Source organism: Mustela erminea, chromosome 1 (genome assembly GCF_009829155.1).
Source record: "Mustela erminea isolate mMusErm1 chromosome 1, mMusErm1.Pri, whole genome shotgun sequence".
Taxonomy (NCBI): domain Eukaryota; kingdom Metazoa; phylum Chordata; class Mammalia; order Carnivora; family Mustelidae; genus Mustela; species Mustela erminea.
The window spans coordinates 52,913,181-52,924,621 of NC_045614.1; the positions used below are offsets into that span (position 1 = coordinate 52,913,181).

Genomic DNA, 11,441 nt, shown 5'->3' on the forward strand with positions numbered 1-11,441 from the left:
GCTGGGCTAGCTATTGGGTGGGAGGGTCACTCAGAGAGGTGAGAACACGCTTTATAAGCATAATCTTTTGTTGGTGGATATTTTCATGTGAGGTTCCTGGCTTTCTCACACAACCCACTTGCTGGGTGTTATTGAGTGCTTAGCGAACAAGGACCCCCTCAGAGCTCTGGCTGCTATTACAAAGAGGCTGAAGCTCCTAGAGGTCGGGCTGCAGTCATACTGCCAGAAAGTGGCAGATTGAGACTTTGAGCCTGCAGTGCCCACAGCTCATTCATCCCTTCTGCTCTCACTCTGAATGTCACAGGTGTTAACCGATTCTATGACAACATCCAAGAGATGGTTGGCTCCAGGCCCTGCATCTGGTGGAAACTCTGCTGGTCCTTCTTCACCCCAATCATTGTGGCGGTAAGGAAAAGTCCTGGCCAGCCCTGTTGGGATCAGGCCAGGCCCTGCAGTGACTCCGGCTCAGAGAGAAACTTCTGGAGGCAAAAACGCCCATTCCCTAATAATACTACTCCATCCCATTTGCTGAGCATCTGCTCTGTGCCCTGCACGACACCAGAAACATTACGTCATCCTCGTAAACCTCAACAAAATAGGCCTTCTTGCCCTACTTGACTGCTGAGGGCCCTAGGCTCCCCGCTGCCAGCGTCACCCTGTTAGCTGGTGCTGCATTCAAATCAGGTGGGCCTGATTCTGAAACCCAAGGCCGTGGGCTCCAGGAGACCTCTCATTCTCAGCTTCCTTGATTCCTTCAGGCAGGAGGAAGCTGAGGTGTGAACAGGCCTGGGATGGCTGCCCCAAGTGCGTGGGGTGGGTTGGGCCACGGGGTAAGTTGTGTCCTGCACAAGTGCACTCGGCAGATGGCAGACTAGAGCCTAAAGTCCAGCCCTTGCTCTCTTTGCCAAGCTGGTTAACTTGGAAGAAGAGGAGCCTTTTTTATTGTCCTCCCAGAAAGGATCCCTTTTTCTGGTGGGCAGAGGGCACTAACTTCAAGTTGTTTCTCCCAGAAGGGGTGCCTTTTTCTATTCCATACAAAAATGTCTTATGTAGTAACAGTGGCCTTTGGTGCCGGATTCCCACGAGGCTGGACCCTTGTGAGAGTCAGCCTCATGTCAAGGGAGGTGGTCAGTAGACCTATCAACTTCAGAGTCTAGGGAGGGGTCTTCATTGTCCAACTGGGGAGACTGACTGTGTCCCATCCCCTCTCCTCTCCCCTCCCTAGGGTGTCTTCATTTTCAGTGCTGTGCAGATGACTCCTCTCACCATGGGAAACTACGTTTTCCCCAAGTGGGGCCAGGGCGTGGGCTGGCTCATGGCTCTGTCTTCCATGGTCCTCATCCCTGGGTACATGGCCTACATGTTCCTCACCTTAAAGGGCTCCCTGAAGCAGGTAAGTCCCTTCTTCACCCTTCAGATTGCTTAGTTTCCTTCCCCTACTATGCTGGGCACGACCCCTACCCTCGTGGAGCTCACAGTCTAGTTAGGAAACAGACAACTCAATATCCAATGACAACAGAATGTTGGAAGTACCATTATTTGAATAAACCAGGGAGATGAGTTAGCCCTGCCTGGGTTGAGGAGGGTGAAGGAAGGCTTCTTAAAAGAGGGGATAGCTAAGAAGAAGCCTACAGATGAGCCCGAGATAAAAGTAGAAGCAGAAAGAATGTTCCTTAGAAGGGGATGAGAAATATGTGCAAAGGCCCAGGGGTATAAACAGCTTTCAGTAAACTGAAGGGAAATCAATGTGGCTGGAAGGTAGAGTGGAGAGGGATGCAGAGGGGGTGATAAGAGAGAAGGTTGGGGATGTAAGAAAGTCAGGCCAGCTCATGAAGGGCTTTGAAAACTAGGACAAGAATTTTTTTTTTTTTAAGATTTTATTTATTTATTTGACAGAGATCACAAGTAGGCAGAGAAAGAGGGGGGAAGCAGGCTCCCCGCTGAGCAGAGAACCCGATGCGGGGCTCGATCCCAGGATCCTGAGATCATGACCTGAGCCAAAGGCGAGGATTTAACCCACTGAGCCACCCAGGCGCCCCTAGGACAAGAATTCTTAATTTTATCTTGAAGTTAATGAGGAGCCTCAAGGGTTTGAAACAGATGAAGGGTGGGGTTCTTGTATTGTGGGCTTACTCTAGACCCCTTTTGTGTGTTTGATAGAGACACAATGTGGTCTTGCCCTCAAGGTAATATAATGTAAGGCATGCTGTCCTTAGAAGGGGCCCTAGTGGCCCATTCTAGGTCCACACCAGCTATTTGTTAAATTATGTAGAATTCTCAAGTGACACAAGGCAGTGCTGCAGGTACTCAAGAGACATCACTAGATTAAGAGTAAGCTGAGAAGATTTTACTGGGGAGAAGTGGATGATCAGAATATGAAGGGCCACAGCTGGGAGGCCTTGGATCTGTGGCTCTCAACCTTATTTCTACGAAGATGGGCCTTCCAGACCAATCAGAGCCAGAAGAGGGAGCTCTATGGTCTGTGGCCTAAGGAAGGTAGGGGTCCATGTGCAGCACCCGGACCAGCCTCCTCCTTTCGTGGATGCAGAAACTAAGGTCAAGCAAGAAGCCACTTTCCCACCCCTTGCCATAAGTTATTAGGAGAGCAGAGGCTTGTAGCCCCTTCTTCCAGCTCCAGACCCAGTGCTTTCATTTTCCACAGTCCTCTGCTGAGTGGCAAAAGGCAGTGAGGTCTGGGAGGGGCAGAGAGGCAGAGGAGGCTCATTTGAGGAGGGGAGCACAGCCTGTTCAAAGGCCCAGGAGTGGGCACATCTGATGACAGCACATGCTTTGGGGGGACACGATTTCAGGGAATATGTGGAGAGAAGGTAGGGGGAAATTAATCCATTCAGGAAATAGGTATTCAACACCTACTCTGTGCCAGACAGTATTCTCAGGGCTACAGACACAGTCATAAGAAAAACAGGCAAAATTCCCAACCTCCTATTCTAGTAGAGGAAGACCAACAATTAACAAAATAAAAACATGTTAGATGGGGATGAGTACTGTGGAGAAAAATAGAGTTGAAGGGGGTTTCAGGGAGTGCTGAGTGAGGTCTTGCTGAAACCGTAACACTGACCCAAGACCTGAGGAGGTCTTGAGCGGGATCAAGCTGTGTAATTATCTAAAAAGCAGGATGTCTCAGACAGAGGGCACAGCAAGTGTAAAGGCCCTGAGGCAGGTGCATGTTTGGCATGTGTGAGGAGACGTGAGGGGGCCAGAGAGTGTGGAGGGTGTGGGGACAAGGCCAGAGTCTGGGTGCATTTTGAAAGCAGACCAGGCAGGATAAACTTAGAAAGAGGTGGGGGGATGGAGCCTCCAGTCTTCCTCCTCCCCACCCGAATTCTCCCTGGGGCCTGCAGCGCATCCAGGTCATGATCCAGCCCAGCGAAGACATCGTTCGCCCGGAGAATGGTCCGGAGCAGCCCCAGGCCAGCGGCTCAGCCAGCAAAGAGGCCTACATCTAGGGGTGTCTGGCGGCTTGCCGACCCGCCACTCTCACCCCCCAGCCCGGCTGAACGTGACCACCACTTGATGTCTGAAGATACCGTCTATCTCAACCTACCTCGAGTGGCGAGTCCAGACACCATCACCAAGCAAAGAGAGGGGAGGTGGGGGACAGTCACACCCCTGGTGGGCCCCGCCCTGGGCAAAGTTACCCGATGGCTCCAGCACCTGCAGGCTGGTGACCTTTTGAATCCGGGCCCCATAAGCATCAAGCAATCAGCCTTCGTGACTGAGCCGTAGATCATTTTTATCTTGCCAGCGAGTGCGATGCGGCGAGGCCACACACTCCTGGCTTTTAGTCCTGTTCCTGACTGTTCTCTTACTGCCGAAACCCATGACTCTTATCTCGGACTTTGCCGGAGTTCGGTTCCGTTGGAACGCCGCTCTGTACACATGAAAAGGGCATTTTGTATAATGGGGATTTCCAGGGAGAGCTCCCTCTTAAGTGCAGGGAGCCCGCGGAGCTCTGACTTTCATTTTTTCGGTTGATCCTTCCCGAGGCAGCTTGACAAAACAACCCCCCAGGACCTCCATCAGTATTCCCCTGGAACTGCCCCCGTGTCCCCAGCAATTTGCTGAGCATCCTTCCCTGCCCCCTCCTAGCCAGGCCAGGTGGATTGCACCTGGCCCAACAGCGATCATTCCAGATCATTCCAGGCAGCCCAGCTCCCTCACTCCCTCCTTGGAAAACTGCCACAAGCACAACCGATTTTTGTTTTATTATTATTGCCATTCTGGGGGCCTAAGATCCCGCTGGGGATATTCCCTAATCAGGAGCCCCAGTTTCTCTTAGACAGCCCCGTTTTATGGAGTACAAATCAGGTGCAGAGGAAATCAAGGTGAAGGTGTGTCTGTCCTTGAGTCCAAATGGATGTGGTTATCTTCCCAGCTTTCCCTTCAGCTGTGTGCTCACTGCCGTCCCCGTCAAAAATGCTGCCTTCTTCCTTCATATTCCTCAGCGGGAATCCCCTCACTACCACTAAAATCTCCCCAGCCCACTAACTGAGGAGCTAGGGTTCATCCAGACCACCCCCACGCCCCCTCCCCGCAAAGTGCTTCCAAGCTTAAACTGCTTCATCGAGAAGTAGTATTTGTTTCTGGAACTGGGCTCCGTGGCGATGGCGGCGGTGGCAGGTGGCAGATCAGGCAAAGACAGTTTCTGGCAAGCTCCAGTGACTCAGCGTTTCTCCTTTGCCAGGAAGATGGGTTCCCATGTAGCAAATCGTATGTTGTGCCCCGTAGCTCCTTAGCTAGTTAGCTCACAAACTGTGTTTTACAACTAATCCTTAATAATTATGGTAAATAACTGTGACTGTGGGTTTTTTAATCTCTTGTCATTCTCATCCGACAGTGACCAGCATACCCATTCTTGCAATAAGGTATTACCCTCAGAATAGTAAGCACATTCTTGTAGAAAAACATACCGTACGTGTACACATATAAAGGCACACACATAAACGTTCATCCTCACGCGTGGTATATAGGGTCTTATTTGATATCGTGTAGGAAATCTCAACCCTTTTCCTGAGGTCATCTGTAAAATAGTCTCATTGCTAAGGCATCCCAAATGCCAACTGGTGAATCCATGATCAAAATGCATATGTGTTGTTAAATTATAGGGTTTAGAATGAAAGGAACCCTTCACTGTGTCTCATGGTCCCCCCCCATCCTGTGTGAACTCCTTTAGAATAAGGGCAGGAAGACTTCTGACTTTCTCTTTGTTCTCTTCCGTGTGAAACTAAGACCAAGTCTTTCTAAGACAAATGCAGTGTACTTAATGTTTGTATGCAAATCTAACGGAGATGTTTGGCAAGAAATCCCCTAACCGATTTCCATCCAAACCTACTTAATATAGCACAATATTACGTGTCGTACAATTCCAGTGAGAACTGTGAATACGTGTACCTTTTTTTAGTATTTGCCCTGGGGGAAAGATATTGTATTATCATATATGCTTTTTTTGCAATAAGGATTTATTCTCAGAACACCAAGTAAATCTATCTCTATATAAAAAAATATATGTAATATATACTTATTCAAACTATATACAGAGCCTGTTTTAAAAAAAATTACAGTATTATTTAGAAAAATTATCTGTTCTATGGACCAAATGTAAAATATTTATAAATGAAGATGCATTTTAAATGTCTATAAATGGTGTCATAACTAGAGCACGAGCGTTATGTACGTTTCTAAGAATTTAGAGGAAAAATAATAAAGGTTCTATGATATACGATGTCAGACCTTCAGTTCTTTGGGTTGGGGGCAAAATAGCTTCTTTCATTGCAACAACGACATATACACACAGCACTATTTCTTCCCCAACAGAGAGAGAGAGATTGGGGCTCAAAAATCCAGCAAGATAAAGCTGGGTTTCCCCAAAGTCCTGGAATGAGTGATTACCAAATGACTCTGAGCTCCCTAAGAGAGGTGTTTTTACTGGGAAGCAGGGCCCTGAGAGGTCACACCCTGCTCCAACCAGTACCTGCCTCCAATGCAGAAAAAGGCAGCGGTACACTAAGAGACGCTCAGCACCCAAGGACCCCCGTCACGTGCTTTCTTACTCCAGTTACTTCCCCATTCAAGCCAACCACTCACACTGAAAATGATGGCCTAGAAGGGAAGGGAAGGATATGGGACCCCATACTCTCCCCAAGCATCAGGAAGTGGAAGAAGTGAGTATGGGCGGCAAGTGCACATCTAAAGAAGGGAAATCAAAACAACCTAGTTTTGTGCAGGTCTCTCCTGTTCTGGAAAGAACAGAATGCACATGCACATATAAGTTTTGAAATATGTGTTGTGTAATTCACACATGAACTAAATGCTCTCCTAGTGGCATTTGTGCAGTATAAAGATGAACAATAAAATGTGTGCAGGGTGATCACGACTGGTTTTGGCGAGTCTAGAGTGCCAGTGGGTTATTCCTTTTTGTATCCTCACAAACCATCCCTTTCGTGAGTGATCTTCGAAAGAGCTTCCCGGGGTCACACCTCAAGCTGGCTGAGCTGTTGCAGGGCCTCTTCAGACGCCACCCCCTGGTGGGTAGCGGACAGTGGTAATGAATGCTTATGAGGTCCTGCGCCCACAACCTTTGGAGCACTTTCTCATTGAACCTTAGGACACTCCATGAAGTGTAGGGGATCCTCATATTGGTGCCCCCTTGGGTCCCTTTCCCATTTTCATGTTGTACACATGTGCCTTCACTCCCATATCCGGCACCTCCTGTCTGTGCCACAGACACAGACATTACTTTTTAAAATGGGAACCACATAATAAACTGTATTTTTTTTTTTTTTTTAAATCACCGAGCCACATGGGTTTGCCAATCTGGAGGAGGACAGTTTACTGACAAGCCCATCTCATTATGATGCACATATAATTAAAGACTGTGCATATTTTACTCTTGGAGGAAAGTCTTCTTGTATTAAAAAAAGGCTAATGGGGACATGGGTGAGCAGCCCAGGCACGACAGGGAATTCTAATAATATCTAATAATATCGGAACACCATCTGAGAAGAAATCAGGGGCTCCAGTGACATGATCACTGGAGATTTCTTTCATCTGATGTTTTCAAGAGGATTTGCTGGTGTTTTCCTTGAGGTTTGAGTCTGTTCAGGTCCAAAAAGAAGCAGACAACAAGACAGAGTCAGAAGTACAAGAGATTTACTGGGGTAAATATCTCTGAAGGACATGGGAGCAGGGCAGGAGCAGGCACTCAGGCCACGGTGGCAGTTGAGCACCTGTGCAAGGAGGGAGAGAAACGGAGGGTGGGGAGAGCCTCAGGCCACGGGGCTACAAGACAGTTCTGGCCAGGCCCAGGAAGAACCTCAGGCCAGCGGCTGTCATTAGAGGAATCCCACGCTGAAGAATTCTCCCTGCCCCTGCACGTCCACCAGGCTTGGTCCCTGACTGTGGCTTGCCAGGGGGAGTGCAGACTTGATCAAAGGTGCTGCAGCCGGAGGTCACGGTAACTGTACTCTCCACTGCAGTTCCACAAAATACAAAAGTATAGGGACAAGAAAATTGTAGCCACATTTCCTAAAAATGTTTTATTTGTCCAACACCCTCTCAAGAGATGCTGTTGTCTTCTCATGGCCATCTTGCCAACAATCACAGATTATTCTTTCCTCTAAGAGATGAGTATCCTGAGGCTCAGACAGGGACAGCAACTTCCCCAAGGCCATACAGCTACAAATCATGGGACCTAACACCATAGTGGCCTCCTTGGGCAGAGAGACACCCACACAGGACACCGGGCAAAGGTCTGAGAGCAGGCGGAGTTAAGGCCAGAAGGTAGTCAGGAAAAATCCATGGCATGAACTTCAGGGGCTCTTGACTCTTTTCTGATGGAGCTTCAGGGATTAGCCCCACCCCTTGTGCCTGCCCCGTGGGTGAAAGGGCCTGCGCTGGCCCCGAGCATGCAGGGAGCTCCCCTGTACAGATGCCCAGTGGAGTCGACAAGGAACGTGCCTCCTCGCACCCTCCCGGAGGCCCCAAGCACAGAGGGTGCTAACTGCACCTTCAGAAAAAGAAAGCTGTAAGCCTGCCATGTACAGGGGAATCAGGAAGGCTGCCAGATCAAAAGCTGATACCCAGGCCCATTTCAAACATTCTGATGCAGGAAACCTGGGCTGGGACCCAGAAATTGCCTTCTAAAAAGCAGCCCCAGTTTTCTGAGAAAACTGACTGCCAATCGCATCAAGAAACACTGTTCAGAACAATCCAGGAACCCAGATTGAGGGTCGTTTTACAAAACAACTAGCCTCTGCTTTTGAAAAATGTCAAGGTCTTCAACAACATGGATGGGAGGATTTTTCAGATTAAGAAGTGACAACTGAATGTAACACATGGTTCTGAGTTAGATCCTGGGCCAGAAAAAAAAAAAAATTTTTTTTCTTTTGCTATAAAGGGCATTGGTGGGACAATAGGTAAAATTTGAATAAGCTATGTAGATGAGATAATTGTGTTGTATCAGTGTTAATTTCCTGATTTTGAGCAACACACTGTGGTTATGTAAGAGAATGACCTTGTTTTAAGGAAACGCACGCTACGGTATTCTGGGCTAAGTGGATCAGGTCTACAATTTATTCTCAAATGATTGAGATAATCATAATGACAGACACATGTGTGCACGTGTGTGTATGTGTGCTAGGGTGAGAAAAATTTGAGTGATGAAGCAGGACAACATGGAGAAATAACCCTTGAGGGATCTGGGTGAAGGGGATATAGAAATCCTTCACACTAGTCTTGCAACTTCTAAGTCTGAAATTATTTAAACACATGACCGAGAAGGAGGCTGGGTGTCACCTGCATTCGATGAAAGCCATCCAGGGGTCCCTGCAGGCCTTCAGGGGGCCCGGCCATGGATACCCAGGCTTCGGTTTGGAACAGGGTCACTCCTCACCTGCACACATCCATCCTGTAACTGCCCCCTCCTTCTGGAAAGCAACTCCTTCAGGTCTCAAGTGAGAAGTCCCTCCTGCAACCTCTCAGAGGCAGCAGTGCCCAGGGTGCTGGGTGCCCCCGCCATGCTCCCTGGCAGGCGCTCCTCTCCCTGCTTGCTCACTTGTCTCCCCCACTGGCCCGAGGGAAATAGACTGTGTCTCATTTGCCTTTGTGTCCCCGGTCCTGGTACAATGTTTGCCACAGACCCATGCTCAAAAGACTGCTTTTGGTTTCCTATGGCTGAAATCCAACATTTTGCAATACACACTCACTAACAGCTTTGCCTTCCCTGTCTCGTTAGCACCCAGAAAACTTGTTAAGGTAGGTCTGATTACTCCCATTTGATGGATGAAAAAATGTTTAGGAAAATGAAGTGACTTCCTTGGGGAAAAAAGTCTCTTGGATGTACAATGAATAAGTAAATAAGACAGAAGGTGCAGAGTGTTCCTTGACCCCAGAGAGGCCAAAGGTGTGTGTATTAGAAGTGAGAGAGGGTCCACAGGAGATATACTCCAGCTCAACCGAAAGAAGCACATTCTCACATTCAGGACTATCCTATAACACAACCAGCTGCCTTGGTAGGGAGTGAGATCTCCATCCCTGGGCTCATGCAAGCAGCAGGTTCTACCTTGACAGAGATGAGAGGAACATGAGAGGTGGCTGACAGCCAGCAGGGGGCCCATTCTGTGATTCTTCTAGCAGCAGATGGTTTCTGAGCTGATCCGGTGGAAGAAGGGCCGTGAGACTGGGATACATGAAGGGTGGGATACATGAAGATATGCCTTTGTGCCCCTTCCTCTCCCTCGCCTCAACCCCCTCCAAGAGCAGCATTTCCCTGAGGGCATGTGGCCAAGACCTTGCCCATCAAAACATGAATTTAAAAAATTTGCCCTTGCCCTTAGAACATTTTTAGGCTGAGGCTTTGCAACAAAACAATGGCCCCCTTCGACTTCATCTGAAACGAGGATGCTGACCCTCAAGCAGACTCCTATTGGTCATGGGACCTGCAGCTGGTCCCATCTGGGGCTTGAGGCCAACTGGGGCGTTCACAACGGTATCCTCTCAGCCTTGGCCAGAACCCTGCTCCCAGCACCCATCCCTAGCCAGCTCTCTGCTCCAGGTCCCCACAAGCCCTCGATGTGGGACATTTACCTGGGGGGGGGACCCCTCAATATATCTCAACTCCGGTCTCTCTTGCCCCCACCCAGTGCAAACCACCCATGGCCTGCTGGCTGGTCTCTGTCTTCTGCCTCCAACCCATTCTCTACCCACAGTCAGAGAGCTCTTTCTAAAGCTTAAGTCAGGAGGTGAGACTCCTGCGGAAAACACTCCAGCATCCTCCCACGGCCCTGAACATCATGTTCGAACTCCTTGCTGTATTCTGCAAGACCCTGTCTGACCTGGTCTCCTCCCTACCACAACCAGCTACCCCTTGTTCTCTGCACACTCACCTAGCTGTTGGCATGTCTGGTTTGGCTGTCACCTGTCCCCACTCCCCTTGTAAACTCCTACTCATATGTCAAGAGCCTTCTGGAGCACCCTCTCCCTCCAGCGCCCATCCCTGAGCCAGGGCCCTCCCTGCACTCCGGCGGTGTCTGGCCCCATGGGCTGTGCAGAGAGATGCCGGTGTTGCCATCAGCTCACTCCTTCTACAGCTAGACTGTCAGTCTCGCGAGTACAGGGGCTGTCTTGCTCACCATCATTCCCCCCACACCAAGTGCCTGCCTGTCACATTACAGAGGCCCACTAACTATGTGTTGACTGAAGTGGGTACAAATCAGTGAGAATACCAGAGGAGAGGTTAAACTGTACTCCCCACAGGAACAAATCAACAAATACCACATAAACACAAATGAAACCTCACATGGATGAATGCTTACATGTAAGTAAACAAGTAAGTGACAGAACATTTATAACAACAGTTCCCAAACCTGGCTTCATGTTGGAACCTCATGGGAGCTTTTTTGTCTTTTTAAAGATTTTATATATTTATTTAAGAGAGCCAGAGAGAGCATGAGAGCGGGGAGGGTCAGAGGGAGAAGCAGACTCCCTGCCGAGCAGAGAGTCCCCAGACTCCAGGATCAGGATCTGAGCTGAAGACAGTCGCTTAACCGACTGAGCCACCTGGCGCCCTCACATGGGAGCTTTTAAAATATCCTGGCCCAGGCTCCTCCGCATCGATTAGCTCAGAATCTTCAGGCGGGTCGGTGGGGCCGGGGCAGGGCGGGGTGGGGATGGGGACGGTTCAGGTTTTCAAAGCGAGTGATTGTAACACACCCTCAGGGTTACGTGGGTCACGTGGTTCTCCTGGTTCTCCTGGTTCTCCTGGGTCTTGACGTGGTCCGTGAATCAGCAGCAACGGCTTCCCCTGGAAGCATCCGTGTACCTCAAATTTAGCCTGGCAATCTTCCAATTCCTGGGCTCTGTGGTGGGTCCTGGTCATCTGCTTATCTGACAAATTCCCAGATGCTGTTGGTGGGGGTGACACT

At 49.3% G+C, this 11,441-nt stretch overlaps 1 protein-coding gene across 2 annotated transcripts in view; it reads left to right on the plus strand.

The window, feature by feature from the left end:
• SLC6A1 (solute carrier family 6 member 1) overlaps positions 1-5,738 on the plus strand; it is a 43,431-nt gene extending 37,693 nt beyond the window's left edge. Inside the window, exons 14-16 of one of the 2 annotated variants that reach the window (XM_032327230.1) lie at positions 305-405; positions 1,226-1,393; positions 3,363-5,738. In XM_032327230.1, coding sequence (XP_032183121.1) covers positions 305-405; positions 1,226-1,393; positions 3,363-3,467 — 374 coding nt within the window. In that variant the 3' untranslated portion in view covers positions 3,468-5,738. The remainder of the gene's footprint in view (positions 1-304; positions 406-1,225; positions 1,394-3,362) is intronic. The other variant, XM_032327220.1, reaches the window with a different exon arrangement.
• The last annotated feature ends 5,703 nt before the right edge of the window (positions 5,739-11,441 follow it).